The 18217-nt window shown below is 37.1% G+C and overlaps 5 protein-coding genes across 5 annotated transcripts in view; 2 read left to right on the forward strand and 3 right to left on the reverse strand.

The window, feature by feature from the left end:
- Positions 1–2191, reverse strand: part of LOC113202988 (dolichyl-phosphate beta-glucosyltransferase) — a gene marked incomplete in the record, with an annotated part of 38389 nt that extends 36198 nt beyond the window's left edge. The window contains 7 exon segments of the mRNA XM_026417457.2: positions 1–607; positions 681–766; positions 853–1096; positions 1178–1286; positions 1386–1594; positions 1684–1852; positions 1970–2191. Of these exon segments, the coding sequence (XP_026273242.1) occupies positions 504–607; positions 681–766; positions 853–1096; positions 1178–1286; positions 1386–1594; positions 1684–1852; positions 1970–2044 (996 nt within the window).
- A 106-nt stretch (positions 2192–2297) lies between these two features.
- On the forward strand, positions 2298–3485 carry LOC113202990 (mediator of RNA polymerase II transcription subunit 21). Its single transcript, XM_026417460.2, has 4 exons — positions 2298–2487; positions 2622–2733; positions 2813–2919; positions 3010–3485. Exons 1-4 carry the CDS (start codon positions 2446–2448, stop codon positions 3286–3288), a joined length of 540 nt encoding a protein of 179 aa, XP_026273245.1. The 5' UTR covers positions 2298–2445; the 3' UTR covers positions 3289–3485.
- On the reverse strand, positions 3474–13419 carry LOC113202983 (histone-lysine N-methyltransferase SETD1B). Its single transcript, XM_052270475.1, has 25 exons — positions 13166–13419; positions 12532–12797; positions 12303–12395; positions 12016–12193; positions 11757–11926; positions 11545–11656; positions 11141–11460; positions 10860–11068; positions 10569–10761; positions 10196–10468; positions 9770–10108; positions 9545–9687; positions 9340–9469; positions 9080–9226; positions 8894–8995; positions 8445–8806; positions 8027–8353; positions 7808–7933; positions 7423–7725; positions 7198–7344; positions 6866–7068; positions 6603–6724; positions 6334–6507; positions 5998–6255; positions 3474–5904 (listed from the first exon to the last, which is right to left on the reverse strand). The coding sequence occupies exons 2-25, from the start codon at positions 12793–12795 to the stop codon at positions 5731–5733; spliced, it is 4869 nt and encodes a 1622-aa protein (XP_052126435.1). The 5' UTR covers positions 12796–12797; positions 13166–13419; the 3' UTR covers positions 3474–5730.
- A 164-nt stretch (positions 13420–13583) lies between these two features.
- Positions 13584–14700, forward strand: LOC113202992 (cytochrome b-c1 complex subunit 6, mitochondrial). The gene is made up of 3 exons (XM_026417462.2): positions 13584–13732; positions 13840–13944; positions 14313–14700. The coding sequence occupies exons 2-3, from the start codon at positions 13846–13848 to the stop codon at positions 14484–14486; spliced, it is 273 nt and encodes a 90-aa protein (XP_026273247.1). The 5' UTR covers positions 13584–13732; positions 13840–13845; the 3' UTR covers positions 14487–14700.
- A 149-nt stretch (positions 14701–14849) lies between these two features.
- LOC113202984 (rabankyrin-5) overlaps positions 14850–18217 on the reverse strand; it is a 31445-nt gene continuing 28077 nt past the window's right edge. Inside the window, exons 13-20 of the mRNA XM_026417453.2 lie at positions 17992–18165; positions 17639–17909; positions 17161–17361; positions 16740–16934; positions 16315–16660; positions 16069–16207; positions 15884–15982; positions 14850–15797 (exon numbers count right to left, since the gene is read on the reverse strand). Of these exons, the coding sequence (XP_026273238.1) occupies positions 15668–15797; positions 15884–15982; positions 16069–16207; positions 16315–16660; positions 16740–16934; positions 17161–17361; positions 17639–17909; positions 17992–18165 (1555 nt within the window). The 3' untranslated portion in view covers positions 14850–15667. The remainder of the gene's footprint in view (positions 15798–15883; positions 15983–16068; positions 16208–16314; positions 16661–16739; positions 16935–17160; positions 17362–17638; positions 17910–17991; positions 18166–18217) is intronic.

Consider the following 18217-nt stretch of genomic DNA (forward strand, 5'->3'; position numbering starts at 1 on the left):
CAAGGATATGCATATTATTGGGCTACTTGACAGCTATCAAATAATACAAATACCTCACCAAGTTGTGAGTGAATACTGTGTTTTCACAGAAAACTGAAACACACTACATTAATAACAAAATAGAGTAAACAAATTCCACAAATATTGGATTTAATCTCACTTTAAACTAACTGCATTTAGATCTGACCAGGTGACAGCCAAGGAAAGTTAATTTATGTTAATTCCTCTGGTAGGCAGCCACTTTCACTGTTTAATGCAAGTTGAAGTGTGACGAGACACCTCATTTCAGGCCCTGCACTCAGTGCAGTAAAGGGCTTCGATAGCCAATCCACAAGAGAAAAAAACAGGTCTCATGGTATACATCTGGTATAAAAACATATTTCTTGGTGAAATCCAGTTCTTTTTCCGTTTTCAAATCTCTCAAATTCCAAATATGCACTGCTACGATTAGTTTGATTTAAGAAAAAGAAAACATTTTAGCAAATGATGTAATATTTTAGGGATTAATCAGCTTTTAGCTTCCAGGCTCCAATTTGATACCTTAACCAAATGAGAAACAAATCACGTCCCATCTGAAGCCAGCTCCAGACGGGAACAACTTTTGAACCTGAAAGGAAAAAAAAATAACTAACAATGTTTTTCATTGAAGAGCAAGTATAATAATGGATATGGATGTTCACCTTCAATTTCTGTCCAGTTAACAGCTATTTCACCTATTGGGAAACGTAACTTTTGAGCTATGTATAAAAGCTCTACATCAAATGCCCTGCAAATGAAAAATAAGATATCTTATGAGGAGACACATTCAATAAATATTCATGTGATTAAGAAATGATTTTGTGTGGAACTTACCAGCGCTCAACATGCAAACTACGGAAACACGTAGAGGCAGCTGACCTTGTCAACAGCTTAAAGCCACATTGAGTGTCCCTAATGCCCCTCACAGTCAACAACCACACAAGCATATGGAAGCCATACATTAAGAAAGTACGAAACATGGACCGCGAAGCAACAGCCTCATCTTCTAAATGGGCTCTTGATCCGCACACAATGGCATCCTTTACAGCAACTTTTTCAGGTGATGTAAGGTAATCAACTGCAATTGGATGCAATTTAAAATTAAGTAATTATTCCAAGGTTTTACATTAAAAGAAGAGTAACTCATCGTAAAGTATACCTCCAAGAAGTTTCTGCAACTCATCTTCAAGCTTGATTAAATCAGAGAACTTGGTGGCACCATCGGCATCAGCAAATAAAATCACAGCACCTCGGGCAGACTGCATCCCCTTGGAAAATGAACAAATTGTGTTAAGAGTAAGCGTATGGAAAGTCAACCAAGCTAAAAATATGAGATTTCACTGAAAAGAAAAAACAAAAAAACTTACAAGTCTCACAGCTCCACCTTTTCCCCGATTTGGTTGAAGATCAAGCACACGCACAATGTTGGACCCATATTTGGACGAGTATTTTGAAGCTACTTCAACCGTCCTATCTTTACTGCCATCACTAACAATAATGACCTCATATGCAAAGGATTTTGTCTTAAGTCTACGGTTTTCTAAAAACTCCAAGCATTCATCCAGCATTGGTGGTACTGCACAGATAAATGAAAAACAAATAAGTCCAAGAAATATGTAACAGATACCTAAACTGAAGGAATCCATGATGAGGGCATTATCATACATCTCTTTTCTTCATCATATGCTGGGACAACAACACTCAAATGAATACTAGACTTCTCAGCAAGTGATGGGAAAGGTTCTCTACCATCCATTGTTTTAAAATATTTCTCTGCATCTGATCGGAACACTTCAGGATATGGCTTCGTAATATACAACAGTACAACACACAGCTGTCGAAAAGAAAAAGAATCATTATTGATAGAACAAATTTCTGAAAAAAGACTGTTGTACTCAATGGTTGTCGAGATTTGTGTGAAAAAGCAGTCAAAATAACCAATTATACTAACCACAATGAAGAGTATTACTAAAAGAATTGCCAAGTGTGAAAGAAAATACAATAAATTGAAGCCCAGGAACATCATATTTGCGAAAGTTTATTTCGCTGAACAGCACCAAATGCCACGTTCACATAGATTTGTAATTGGTCTCTCAGATTTGGTTGAAATGCTGTTGGGACCCACGTCAACGTCAACACATACACAAACCCCCAACACCAACCAAACACCCCACCACAGTGGCGTGACGTCACAAGCCGCATGCCGCTTTATTTTCTCATCAAATTTTTCATACATGATCATGACATAAATTTGGCTTTAGATTTACATTAATATTGCGTTTGTAGTTTCGTCTGTCAAATAGTTGACAGTTGCCCATAATATTTGGTTTGCGTTCTGTAGATTCCAAACGACGCGATTAAAGTTGGCGGAATCGTATTGGATTTACGATCTTTCATTATTTCTTGATCTAAACTCTCGCTAGCATTATGGCTGACAGACTTACTCAACTCCAAGATACAATAAACCAGGTGCCACTAACTTGTGTCTTGTGGAATTTCTTATGATGTATTAAATTGGGTTATACTTTTTCTTTTGACCATTTTCCTTTAAAGTAAAATATAAAAAAAAACTTAATCTGTTTTGTTTTTACATTTTGTGTTAGCAAGCTGATAATTTTTGCAACAGCATCGGAATCCTGCAACAGTTCTCCACACCTAGTAAATTCCCTGGCTTTGACCGTAGTGGATCACAAACACCTCAGCAACAGCAAGAAGGTAAAACTCTTGTTTTTATGAGTTTAACTCGTCAGCAGTTCTAATAATTATTTATCTGTGTGAACTTTCACTTTTTCAGTCACAGATTATGCCCATTTATTTGCCACATTAATTGCAAGGTGTGCCAAGGATATAGACGTTCTCATAGAATCATTGCCTAATGAAGATTCATCTACGGAACTTCAGGTAAATTAAGTTTGATTTACTTTGTAAAAGCTTATGTTGTGCGTGCATTCATTTTAAGGTTACACATTGTGTAATTTTCTTACCTCCCAGGTAGCAAGCTTACGTCAGCTAGAACAAGAAAGTCAAAAGGCTGGTGAAAGGTTAGAAGACGTTGTAGCTCGTGGAGAAGTGCTTCTGAGTCAGATTCAAAGTGCTTTAGCTGATATAGCTCAGAGTCAGCTTGATATGCAACATTCATCACCATCACACATATCCAATGGGAATGGTATTGGTCAGGAAATCAGTCTACCTTCGAATAATAGTTACCCATTTGTGAATAGCAATAGCAATATGCCTGACAGTAAACCAGCATTAAATACTGGATTCTGAATTTCTGTTATGATTGTGGAATGTTGTGATTGAAAGTTCAAGAAACCAGGTCTCAATTTGCAGTCTCATTCAAATAAGACTAGAATTACGAGAGTCCTCTCTTTGATAATATGTGAATATTTTGTACTTGTCTTGCATGAATAAGGGTGAAAGGTGCTTGATTCATACAGTAAATATTTCAAAAGTTGAGAAAAAAATTGTCTCATATTTCCATTTTAATTTTCATTTTCCCTTATGAAGGGAGAACAAAAAATATATATATACACAACTCATGCTGAAATGTACAGACTTAGATTGGTAGATGACAGTATAAAAACAGTAGGTATTTAATTGAAAAACTAATTTAAATTTACTGTACAATAATTCATACAAATTATTATGAAAGAAAACAGTTCATGAAGCTGTTCTCAATCAATTACACCAGACTCAAAGTAGCAGACTTACGTTCTTTAAACAATAAATTAATTCATAACAATATCCTCCACGCTTTAATCGCATTGTAAATACTAAAAATTTCATAAACGCTTCTCTAAATCTCAGCAAGGGTAAGAGAACTAAGACAATAACAGATTAAATGAAGGATATTATAAGGTATTACAAGTCTCTAATGATGTTTGTCATTCATGAGCTCCTTTGCACAATGCATGAGAAACTCCAAAAGAGATGACTTAATCCACATTTTGTTATCTATTAAAACAAAACTTGACCCTGAGCAATTAGTCCTAGTGGAAGAACAATGATCTCAAAACATCTGTGTAGAACTATCCATGGATTGAAGAAATTGTGATTTTGTTGGCAGTCCAGTCTTTGTGTAGCACAACTTAATTTAATACTGCGTTATGGAAGCTAATGGTGTAAACTCGATAAACAATACAATGAAAAGCTTATGACAAAAGAGAGTACATATATCACCAGTGCAAGGCATATACTGAAGTCACTTGTCGATTATTAAAATATCTTTTTTTTTTAATAATTTGAGATAATTACTGAGAGTTCCAATAAGTTTAACTAAACAGAATTTACATGAACATTAGAATGCTTCATACTTCTAAAAAAGTGTTCATGAAATATTTTTGATAACAATAGATTTAAATAGTGAGGGCATATTTATCAACTGATAACAAGTATAAAAAAGGCATTTGAAAACCCTGGGAACATTTACACTGTCAAACAACAGTATATGATGAAAAGAGAAAAAGGTTACTAGTACAACAAGTATTGGAGATCCAAAGAGTAGACAACTTTGCTGCAGGTTCATAACAAAAGTACTAAGTCAATGATGAAATCTACATTACTAAACAACAAAGTCACACAGAAATATCACAGAATTTGACTGTCCTTGCCAAAAACTGGACGCATCTTGCAGGGCAAAGGGCATCAACAGATAACAAAGCAGACAAAAACATAGTTAAATACAGGTCAATCTTTTCAAATGATTGCATTTTTAAAATGCTAGCCTAATAAAGGCACACACATTCATATGAGTGTAACTGATTAGTAAGCAGGAATTTTCAATGGCACACTAAACATCCATCATGTTCACTAAAATGATTGGGCATTTGAACACTTCCATTCACATCTAAATGCTGACTTGTTTACATATATGATATGATCACGTATACAGGCAAGCAGAATTGAAGTTACCAATGGATTTTAATAATAATAAATAGGGTGCGAATGACTCACACAACTTATTTGATTTATGCGGTAATGCCAAAAATAAATGATAACAATACATACCTAGTTGAATTGTAAACTGAATAACATCCTGAGTCAAAGTAAGTAAAAGTCATCAGAAAGATTGATTTATAATTACATCAAAACAAAAACAAACAGAAAAGAAAAGGACAACAAAATATTTTACACAACACACATTACCAGGGAAAACTTCTAAGGAAATTGGGTAAGCTGACATACACTTCACTAAGATTATTTAAAATGTTGCATTTGATCACTACTCTTGATGCAACTATTTAGGAAATATCACAGACTTGCTGACACAATAAACTACCTACCGTATCCTACCACAAAATTACAACGCAAATTTGGAGAATAATTTCACACAAACCTAAACAAGCAAAACACAACTTGCCATGTTAAAGCATTCACTAACAAGATACTAACAGTTCACAGCTGCAGAGGTTACATCATACACTGCATATAGAAAGTAAAGAACAAGCCCATTGCATGGGGAAGATTTATCTGCTACAGCAGTCTATTTACAAAGTAAATTTTCACCTCCTCTCATCTGTGGTTGATAGGTGAGAGGCAGAGAAGGGAAGTGACGACACACTTTGTAGATAGGCAACTGTTGCAGGCACATTTCGAGCTATGTTTGAGAGATTTAAAAAACTAAGGTAAATGAAATCATCCCCAATTAATGAGAAAAGATAACCAAGGAATGACATTGGTGGAAAAGAGGATACAAATTTGCTTCCTTTGCTAATTAAGTGTTCCTCTACATTGTGGGGCTCCACAGAGACATGGAATTTTCTCATCTTCCAAAGGAAACTTGTAATCATAAGTAATTTCTTCATTGACACCAATAGGTTGTTTGGAATAAATGACAATCTTCTTCTGACTTTCAATTGTAATAATTTTAGCATAGCAGTTGGGCTGTAATGAATATGTAACAGTAATTTAATGTAGCAAACAAGATGATAAAACAAAATCAACAATAACACAGTACCCAGTATAAAGTATACTTACATTACAGCTATGGTTGATAAAGCGAGCAAGATTTCCACACTTTGTGGCATCAATAATTGTCTCTAAATCAATACGGAACAAATATGATGATCCAATACCAGTTGCCTCATACTGGCGTTCTCTGTTATCTGCCACTACAGGTCGAACCATTTGTCCTACATATTCAATAACCATTTCATCTGCAGCAATTGGCTCCATAGCAAACAAGCCCCAGTCGTGAATTCCAGATTTTGCAAATCTCAACTGCTTCTTGCGGAACTGTAAAACAGGTGGATCAACCAAAATTAATCACGTAACACGTGGAAAACATATAAGATCATACACTGTTTATAATACCTTCAACTGGTTGAATTTCAGCAAGTCACTATCAGTGACCTGACCAAACGCGGTGAGTAATCTTCGCTGATTATTTCTTGCCTCTCTAGATAATGATTGCATTTTACCAGTAATATTCTTGGAGGGGTCTTCAACAGCCACCGTAGTTGTTTGCACTGACTGTGCAAAATGATACTGGAGAACCAAAAAATAAATAACTAGATTAGATTTAATTGCTGAGAAAATCCAAAGGAGTGAGGTAAATGGATAGTTAAAAAGTATCAGCTTACCTTGTACTTCATCTTATCCTTTACATCTAGTTTGTAATAACCTTCAGTTCTTGCACTGCCTGTAGCATGTAATCGAAGCTCATCTCGTTTTCGTTTCTTGGGAGGCGAGGATGACAGGTCAGTATGTGCAATGGAATTAAGGATAAATAAACAAGACAGAATTTGTAAAGATTAGAAAAAAAATGAAACACATGAGCATCAAAGTTTTGAAACACATAAAAATACAACAAAGGAAATGCCAGGTAAATTAAGCATGTAAAGGATATGACAATGATCGACCCAATGTGTATCATTGAGCCAGTATCCAGCAGCGTCACTGGCAAGCATTGTATCATAACTCCTCTTCAGATAATTTATATCTTCTGGATCGACACCCCGTGTCAAGAATTCATACAGGACCTGCATTTCCTGCATTGTTGAGCGCTCAGAGAATACCACTGGCTTTTCTTTGACAACAACAGGAGCCCTGTGAAAATAAATTTTATTTTTTAACTAACAAAAAGTAATGGTTTTAAAATTTGATTGTGGCACTTTGAATGGTAACAATCTCAGGTATTAGGCATGGGCATGGGTAAAATTCTCTAATCCCACTTACCTAAACAAATTGTTAGCTTGCAAAAGTTTGTCAATCTCAGCTCTTCTTTGAGGCTTCTTTGGTGAAGTTTTCTTGGGCTCCTTGTAATAGTTATCATCCACCAATGGTGCAAGAGGTTTGTTTGGTGCTGTGCTTCGTGCAGTATATCTAGAAAATGGCATGAATAATCATAATTTTACAAAGAATACAACACATAAAATAAGACTTTTCTTTGTGCCAACATACCCATGATCATGATTGAAAAGCTTGCGAGAATGAGGGTCAGTATGTGGAGGGGGACTGGCAGGGTCTCTTTCAGGTGGTAAAGAATATGAATGTTCAAGAGTAATTAGGGTTTGATGAGCCGGCGAGAGATTACCATATTGATCGTGGTCTCTTTCATAATTATCTGAAGCATATCTTTTGTTATCATCATGTGCACTTTCCCACTTGTTAACAACTTCGTCCAGTGGCATCTGGCCCTTTTTGTTTCTTGCAATACTTTTAGGTATGGATGATGTCAAACCATTGACCGAAGAAGCAAATCTCCTGCAAGGTAAAGGTAAAATAGGTGTGATTACAACAGAATGAACTGTATTTTGAGATACTGCTATGAGAAAGAGTTCCATACTTGTCATCATCACTTGACTTCTCTAGCTTACGAATGCCAGACACAATCTCTGGGCCTGTTTTTAAAGTGCTCTTTTGGTTTGCCCCAGCAAGGGCCATAAGTGCTTCAATTGCAAAGGAATCAGACCTGTAACAAAAGATTTTATTAAAGACCACATTCTCATGAGGAATAAGGGTAAAGTTAGGTGGAGGTGGAGCATGTTTGAACAGAAACACTTACTTGCTGACATCTGCAAGATGCTGAGGAGACCTGTCTTGGGATGCTGGAGAACCGAAGCTGGGAGAGGCGGTCAAAGTAGCACTTGAATCTATACTTGCTGCACTCTTAGTTGCACTAGCATGAGATGCTGTCAGTGAAGAACCTGGTTGAGTTGGTGTTTTGTTGTTAGCTAAGGAGGCCATAGCTTCTTCAGTTTCAGAGGCATCATCAGTTGATTCATCATGGAGAGAAGTGTCAAATGAGCCAAATTTGCTATATAGTATCTCTCCATCGGAACTCTCAGTATCATCAGGGAGAGGCGTGCAACTGCCCACTGGTGTTCTTTCTCTGTAGAAGAATAATAATTTTAGGTAGGTTTTCTAACTAGAAATATTTTGATAAGACTCAAAACATATTCAAAAAAGGAAACATTGCCCACCTGAAAGTCCTAAGAAGTTCAAGTTCTTCCAGATCCAAAAGAGCTAATTTCTCAGCAAGACGCTCCTTTGCAGAAGCAGTTGTGGCACTGTGTGCTTCTTCATCATCACCACTCTCAGAGCCACTGCCTGATGATGGCAAACTAAGATTACTAGCACTAGAAATAGATTTGAGACTAGGACTTGCTGATCGACTACTAGAAGCTGATGATGAGGATGAGGATGAAGATGATGATGAGGAAGAAGAGGAAGAAGATGATGATGATGACGATGATGATCGTTTGACAGTGGAAGATTCATCATTATCAGATATAATTCGCCGACGTCGCCGCTCACGTCGGTGTTTTGTACCAGAAGTTTCTGCCTGAAAAGGATAAGAACACCAAAACTGAGAAATGACAATCAAAGAAATAAACAGAAGCATGAATTTTTTTTATTTCTTTTCTTTTACCTCAGAGTCAGATTGCCTGACCATTTCCTCTTGATCACTCAGAGCACCAGGTCTAGATGAACCATCTTCATCAAGAGTAGGTGAAGGTAATTTACGTTTCCGCTACAGAAAAGTAAAGCTTAGATTAGATTCAAATATCATAAAACTCACAAAATAAAAAAGTGCAATATTCAGAACTATACTTACTCTAAATGATGGCATCTTAGGAATGGCTGCCCTAAAGCCCAATCCAAAACCAGTTAAGCCTCCTGTTTCCAAAGGTTCACGGCTAGGAGCAGGTTTAGAGACCTTTTCTGCACTTCCTGGTTCAACTGGAACCTCAGCTGATGGCGCCTAGAATACAGAAGCGTACAGACATAATATAAGATGTTAAAAACACACCTTTCCAAGTTTTCCAAAATCCGGTTATTTAAATTTAGAGAAACATTTTTTTTCTTTCCAATTACCTTGGCTTTGTTTTCTTCTTGATCCCACCAGGTTTCAAAGGATTTAAACGCAGTGTTCTCTATCATTTTCTTGTTGACATCTCGCTTTAAAATGGCCTTCAATTCAGCGATTACTTTATCTATTACACCCCTTAAAAAGACAAGAGAGTCTGTTAACAACACAAACAAATAAAGCAAATTCTTAATCACTGGTAAAAGAACGTACTGAATTATGTGCCCTTGAGCTTCTTCTTGACCAGGTACTCCTGGCTGCCCGGGGTATGCAGGATAAGCATATGCTGCAGAGTGAGATCCTGGTAAGTATGCATTTGGATGGGTTGAAAAATGGTTTTCACTAGTTTGGTAGTTCTGAAATAAAAGGGTTAAAACATGAATGTTCCGGTATTTTAGAAAATATATACACATACATGGCTTGTAATAGCTAGAATACCTGATAGCTCATGTTGTAATATGACGCTTCTTGGCCGGATGGTGGTGGAGGATAGGCTGGGTATGGGCCAGTGTAGGGAGGAGGAATATTAGTTGGAGGAAGATTCGGTGGTGGTGGTTGTCCGGGATAGTAAGGAACTTGCTGTCCATAAGCATAGCCTGGGGGTGGATATGTTAAATGAGGTGGGGGTAAATGAGTTGGAGGAGGTATATGAGTAGGGATAGAAGGAGGAGGAACATGAGGTGTAAACACAGGAGTGTCACCTGTATTAATTTTGCCATCTCCGGAACTTAAACTCGACAATGACATTCTGTCATCATCCTGACTATTTTGCTCATCCTAAAATAAGAAATTTTGAAATAATTAAAGCATTAGATGGCAATCTGATAAAGTAAGAAAAATAAAACATGAAGAAACTAAACTTACTTTCAATGGAGTAGACTTTTGACTATCTTCAGAGACTTTATTGAAAGTCAGGGAAGGTATAACTTCTAATCGACTAAGTTCATCTGAGGATGATTGGATTCTGGACTGCTGACTATTCTCATCATTATTACATGTACCACGGGTTAAAATCTCATCTTCACTACTACTTATCTCACTATGAAGTTCCTCTGATGATTTCTTAACTTCTGAGTTTTTGTAATTTTTGCTTTTAGAAGCTTTGTGATTTATTCTTTCTTCTCTAATTCTATGAAGCTGTTAAAGAGAAAAATTGTGTAGATTCCAAGTTTAGAACAGATACTTAAAAATCATTTGAGGTTATATCCTTGATAATGCAATTTGTCAGTGCAATTACCTCCTCAATATAATCCTGATGACACTGCAGGTAAATTTCTTCTGACAAATAAGGTGATGGGGGGGTTGAGAGTGGTTCTTTTTCTGAAGGAAGATCTGTGATATCATCATTTAATCTTTCAGCATCTCTTGTTTCCACATCAGACTCCCCACTACACACTCCATGACTTTTGTGTTTGTTATGTCTACGGTGTCTAAAAGAGTACATTAATTAATTAAAACTAGCACTGTTAATGAGATTTTGAAGAAGAAAGTCAAAATTAACTTGTTAAGTTAAGAACATAATACACACCTTGAAGAGCTTGATGAACGCCGAGACACAACTTTATTCCGATGTTGCTCCTCTTCTTCATCTGAGCTTACTCCCAACTGAAGGAAGGCAGGTGCAACACCTACTTTGCCACCTTTCAGTAACATTTCTATCCGTGTATCGAGATCCAACTTACTGTCATCGGGACTAGCATCAGCACCTTTCCGTCGTGACTTTTCTTTTCTTTTTGACTACAAGTACAATATGAAATAAGTCTTGATAACAGTTACAGTAAATGGGAAATCTTAAGTAAAGCAGCTCACCTTGGCAGGCAGAGCATTTCTTGTATCAGGAACAGGAGGATATCCTGACCACTGGTGAACATCATTTGTTAGAGGCATAGATGCAGAGTTGACAGCTCTTGCATTTGGCGCTGGGGGCCAGTGCTGAGTCCATTGGCTTGCAGTAGGCGGAAGGCCTGGCGGGTAACCAGGTGGTGGTTGAGAATGGTAATTAATTTGATAGTGAGCATGATTGCCATGGTTGTGGTAATCGTATGGTGGATATTGTTGTGATGAATGATTAGAAGTAGACCCTGGAGTTGAATGGGAATATTGACTATATGTTCTGTCCGATGATGCACCTGATAAGAAAAGAGGAAGACTATTAATCCAACAAACAAAAAGGTAAAAAGATTGGTTTCGAGACGAGAAAAAGTTTGACTTACCAATATATGAATTATTTTCACTTGAGCCAGTTCTGTAACCAAGATCACTTGCGGGAGTCGTATAATCAGTATGCAACCTTGGATGAGTACTATCATATCTGTGTAACTCAGCCTAAAAATAAAAATCATATCATTGGTAAAAATAAAATGGAAATCACTACAATATATGAAGTTAAAACACTGACAAAAGGTTTAAAACCTAAATGTCTTACCTTATGGTTGGCAGTAGGTTCGGGTTCATGCTCAGGGGGTACTTTGGGAGGCTTTTTAATTAACTTTTTATCATCTTTGTCATCTTCTTTAGTTTTCTCTTTCTCTATCTCCTTTGGAGGTTCCTTTTTTTCTTCAGTAAGAGTCTGATATGTCGTACGGCACTCATTCCCTTGATTTAAGAATTAATGAGTTAGTTTAAAGTCTTTATTTTCTGATATAGAATACCTAGGGAAATTAATTACAGAAGAGATTTCTCACCAAAAGGATCAAGAAAAACGCGTAAAACCTTCCCCATGACTGATGTATCATTCAGTTTATCCACACAAGCACGAGCAGATTTGGTAAGTTCAAATACTACCCGTGCTAATCCTAGATGTTTGTTTGTTACAGGGTGGTAGAATATGGTCAGCTCCTCAAATGCACCAAATTTTGAAACCTATAATTGTAAAATAACATAGCAACCAATGTAATTGTTGAGTAAAAATAAAAATGTTGAAATCAATTTTTTTTAACAGTCTCATAAGACCAAGGAAAATTTCTTTTACCATATCTCCAAGAAATGTCTTGTCAATATTGTCATTTAGATTGGATATTGTAATTTCCACTGGAGGAGGGTCTCCAACATAATTAGCATCAATCTGAAAACAAAACTTATAAATTACCGCCCTACTTGGTAAGATAAACTGAACTGTATAGCATTTGAACACAATATTAAAAACACAGTTCTTGATAATAGATCTAGATCATTGAGCTCTTGATTCAAGAGGAAGTTACCTTAAACCTCGGTACAGGAATGTCTAGTTGATCCAGACGTGCCCATATCCTGGTAAGTGTTGAGCGGGGATCCCGACAAATAACAAGAGGTTGGGTAGCATCATTAGGCACACCATCATAACGGTACAATTTGTTACCACCCTTGTTTATAAATGGATCGCTAAGGAGCTTAAAGTTTCTATTTCTGTTGTGCATAGGATGGTTTGGATTGTAATTTTGTACATTCTGGTTGGATCCATGGCTGGGGTGCATGGTTGTACTCATAGCTGAAAGCAAAATCAAAACAAACATAGTAAGTGAGGTTATGTTACTCCCAATAATGAGTGTCGCAATGCTTAATTGTAAGCTTCATTAGAATGTTTATTCAGGATGACACTCCTAAATTATATCAGTAACCAATTTTTACGACAAAAATAAGTACAAATTAACAGGTCATCTTGAAATAAACCAATGAAATTATGTCATTTTACACTTAGAGTAGCTACAATTCCCATTATTACAGCTGTTTTGAAGATAACTGAATTATATTTGTGTGAAATAAATGAACATAGATAAAAATAAAACTAATGACCCTATCACAACAAGCTTTACTTATGAGTGATTTAGTATATTTAGGAATTTTGAGTATACTTACTTTTCTCGCTGAACAGTGTTGATCTGTCGCCCCTTGGTCAGGCTGCACGGAGCAGACTGACGTCAAGCGAATTGCTTATTTACTCCATTCGTTTTCCTGAACAAAATTCTTCAAAATACATACCCAAAATAAAATATTTGAACATTTCTATCAGGTCAATGCTGCAACGACCACGACTTCGGCCGCTTCAACATTGTTTCCTTGGAACACTGCCGTTGCCGTCGGCCCGTACAGCTTTGCTGCTTTGCTGTTTCCTCAAAACAGTGCCGTCATGCAATGCTGCTTTTGTGACTTAGGCTTCACGTCAAGTATGATGTCAAATTATCGCGGATTTCTTACATGTGGGCAATGCATTTATTTCGTTAGTTTTCAAGTTAAACCTAGGGACCTAGGTTAAGCCATTTCTGTGCCAATGCGACCATTTTCGACCGCTTTGCGAACGCCCGGGAAGAAGCGAAGAGAGGAAGAGGGAGGGAGGAGAGGAGAAGAGGGACTGAATAGCAGACGGAAGGAAGGACTTTCAAGATTGAGGGTCGTTTGTCGTCTCGCGTTTGAAGGAATATCAAGGTAAATGTTGATATTGAAGGATGATTCTGATTGTTTCCGACTTATAAACCGTCTTTCGTATTTCAGTTATATTAATTAGTAGTCCTGGACCATTTCCTTAATTTCAGAACAGCATGTCTTGGTTCGGGAACTTCTTTGCCAGCCGATTTCTGGTGAAGGCTCAGGCACAGGCAGAAGATGAAGATATTGTTGACCCCCAGGAAACCTTAAAGGTAAGTTAACTGCAAATATTGCCGTACATTCTAATGATTTCTCACACATCCATGCCAAAGTCTTGTGATCTGTGATTATGAAGGTTCGCATTCCTAACCTCAATAGGTTACCTGGTTTAGTAATATGTGGTCCGCGTTCTACAGTAACTTTATTTAATTTTTACTTTTGAAAATTTGAACGAGAATACAATACCTATTGTTCGCTCTATTTTGGTGTGTGTCACTTCTTGTTATTCTAAATCGACATCGAACATAGAATAGCTTTCTGCTAGCTGTCGCTATCACCTTAGACATTTCTCATTTTGTTTCTTGCTACTCTTTTGAACCTCTCGTGGGCTCTTAATTATAATTATTATTCAATTTTCCAGGAAAAGTGCAGGCTGAAGCCCAAATGTGTTGCTCTTAAGGAGAGACTTGAAGAATGTAACAACAGGGTGAATAGCAAAAAGCAGACAGCTGAAACATGTGCCGAGGAAGTTTACGATTGGTTCCACTGTGTTGATCATTGCGTATCTCACGATCTTTTTAAGCAGTTGAAGTAGAAACATAATTTTGTATTTAGTTGAAAGGGCTATTGGGGAAGACCCAGAGCTAAAATGTGTACAGTGCAATCTTCATGTAAACTCTTTTATTGAGGTCTTCAAACCTTTTAATTCTTCATTTTGTTGATTCTCTTTAAGCAAGATTCATGCATTGACATGGTGCTGCAATTGTAATTTCCTGTTATCAAACAATAAATAATTGATGTCATTGATATTCCTACATCTTTCTCAAATTACACAATCAGATATTGGTCTATTCTATAGTATGTATTATCCTTAACCATTTTCTTTAATAGTGTGCCAACTGGAATTGGGTAATGGGTACTGAATTCTGGCTGTGCCAAAAAGTGATTGGATGCACAATGATTTAGGTAACATTTTAATACAAATACTATTCTAGACACATATTGGTAATAATTTCTCAGTCTGATCTAAAATTGATTAGACAGTAAACAATCAATTGTAGTAAAAATATATATTTAAAAATAAATATATGCTTACAGGTACAAACAAAAACATGCAGAAAAGCTTAAAGCATTCATAAACTTAACAACTGATGTCCACATCTTGTGAAAGAAAAAGCACATGAATGGACATAATAACCTTTGGTTGTAAGCACGAGTATGTCCTCCAAACTAGAAAAGTTTTTGTTTTTAATTTGACAAAAACATTAGACATGTGAGACTAATCATGGCACTTACCTCAGTATAAAATCTACCCTCAACTTGTAAGACTGCTGATTTTGTGCTGTTCATACACATACCTTTTCTATGAGCTTAACAAAAACATTAAGCATTTGAATTATTGTAGACAACAACATGGCCCAGCCCTTAGTTGAGCATTGGTAGAAAATTATCTACATTCATTTTCAGCACCAGTAACAATATTGCTGAATTGAAACAATCAAATCAAAGTAACACCAGTGTGTAAAACATACAGTTCTAAAGATTTGATGGAGTAAATGCAAGACATATAAGTAGATAGTAAAACATAGTTATGTAGTGTTAAGAATGAGAATGATCTAAAACTATAACAGACTGAGCAAATACTGCAAAATCATTATTATATCACATAACACATTCTGTTGCCTCTTTCTTTTATGGACTAATAATACATAACTGATACTGACTCTTGGAAAAAGAGATTGGGCTTAATTATTCTTCAATTTCAGGGAATGCATTTTATGAAGATCCAACTTGTAAAAAGTCAAAACAAACTGAGCATACTCTGACAGGTTTTTTCTGATTGAATTTCAAAATAGGGACATCTTGACCAGAGCAATTACTGCATAGAACTCTTCCACAGTGTCGGCTGAAAGAGTACGATGTAAAATAAATTAAGACACATGTATGGTGAATGTAACTCAAATAGTGTTTAATTACCCTAATGAAGCTTACCAATGATGCTTACGAACAGTGAAACCAAACTTTGTACCACAGTCCAAGCATATATCCCCTTCTGCCCATGGAGGTTCCTCAGAGAGTTGATTAAGCAGACTGAAACCAAATAACATTACATATGTTTGGGTTGACAACAAAGGAAATTAAGTTGGGTAGAAATAGTATTTGATTAGGTAAATGACCTGTAAAGCAGCTGCTTCGTGGTCACTTGGTAATTAAAGATTGTGACACCATCCTTGTTCATAGATCCTATGCAAGCCTTCGCTTTCACAAGAGCACGGCAAAGATTCCCATTGCCCTTCATGTAAGCTAACATCAGTGCTGAAATCAGACAATACTAGTTAATATTCTGACATGGCAAAGATTGTCAAAAGCAGATACATATTCACAGTAACTTAACAACAAAATTACTGAGGAAAAAATTATACCTGTGTTTCCATCTAGATCTGGTTTATTTATTGGGTAATCTGGCATGAATTCGAGGAAAAGCTCACAAATTGCAGCTGAGTTATCCTTGCCATGTCGAGCTAACACATGAAGAGGATTTTGACCTTTAAGGTTCATAGTCTCTGCATTCAGTTGGGACTCTTCTAAAAGAGTACGTACAACTTGCAGATGTCCTTCTCTGCATGCAATATGCAATGCAGAGTCACCAGCAGAATCCACAGCGTCATAAGCCACACCATTAGATAGACAAGCTGAAACAATATTGGCATGGCCAGCCTCTGATGCAACATGAAGAGCATTTCTTTTGTGAGCATCAACATCATTGGGCTGGAAATAATAATTAGATGAATTTAGTTTCAGTTTACATTTAACAACAAAGGAGGACAGAGCTGCAAGGGGAAATTACCCTTGCTCCAGCTAAGAATAAACTCCGAACAAGCACATCATTCCCCGTGACAGCAGCTAGGTGCAGAGGTGGAGTCTGAGTTGCATCATTGACTCGAGAATTAACATCCACATTGATGGAGAGCAAAAACAGAACACTCTCTGAATCATTTCGTTGGATGGCAGTATGCAGGAAATTACGCCCTTTGTTGTCAGTCTGCAAATACAAAATTTAAAGTTATGTTACATGTTAACTACACTTGTACCTATCCCAATAATGAAGCCTTACAATATCGTTTACATCATAGATGGAAAAAAATTAAATTGTGTATGCATGTAAGTTTGTGTCATTGTGTATGTTTGAGCAGGTGAGGTTAATTAGATAGATCCCTAAACATTTTCCTAAAAATATAACCTTTAAAATGGAATATAAAAGTTTGTACCTGTTCAGCTGCATTAGGCATTTTATCCAGAATTGCCTCTGCTGCTTTATGGTTGCGGACAGTCAAAGCTGATGCAAACGGCGAAAGTCCAGTCTTGTCTCTGATCGACAAATCAATGTTGGGGTGACAGAGCAAAAGGGCTATAATAGAGGGGTGTTGATTCTGAATTGCAATATGGAGAGGTGTATGACCGTCTGCATCCTGATAAACAAGTAACAAGGAATCATAAATTGAACAATGGCTGCTTCAGAAAAGGCAGCACCATCGTTGGCTCCGAAAAAAACAAGCGTAACTCCGCCAGTGCCGGAGAACAAGAGTAACTGGCACAAGCGCGGAGAACTCGAGTAACGCCTGGCTATTTAGATAGGGAGTTACTCGAGTTCTCCGCGCTGCTCCCAGTTACTCTTGTTCTCCGGCACTGGCAGTGTTACGCTTGTTTTTTTCGGAGCCAACGCAATTCAAAAGAGGAGGCAAGCACCTTGGCATTAACATTGGCTCCATGTTCCACTAATGTTTGTACAGTGCTTTGTAGACCCCATGAACAACACAAATGCAATGGTCCTTGAAGGTCGTGTGCCTCGTCACCTCCTACTCCACTCGGTCCAGGGCGACGAGGGGCGTTCAGATCACAGCCTGATCTGATTAAAAAATTTGCAATGCTCTGCTGGTTATCATCTATAGCTTTGTGGAGCAGCGACTGCAGACAACCATCAGGCCCAGCACCCCAACAGTCAGTGTCTGCACCGTTTCTGTACATATAAAAAAGAAAAACTGAACTAAAAGATGTTCTAAAACATGGAGGATAGAGCAAAGTAACAAAGCGAGACTTACCTAACTAAAATTGAAGCAATATCTTCTTGCTCTGATGCTAAAGCAGCCCACAGAGGGCAGCAGCCATCCCTGTCTGGAATAGACATATCGACACCTCGAGAGCAGAGGGATTCAACAACATCTGGCAAACGGCACTGTATGCAAAGTTCCAGGGGTGTTTCGTTTGCAGAAGTCCTATTTAAAAATCAGAAAAATAAATAAATGTTGCAGAAAAAGAAGAAAATAT

The sequence above is a fragment of the Frankliniella occidentalis genome, unplaced genomic scaffold, assembly GCF_000697945.3.
Source record: "Frankliniella occidentalis isolate FOCC.00 unplaced genomic scaffold, Focc_3.1 Scaffold125, whole genome shotgun sequence".
NCBI lineage: Eukaryota > Metazoa > Arthropoda > Insecta > Thysanoptera > Thripidae > Frankliniella > Frankliniella occidentalis.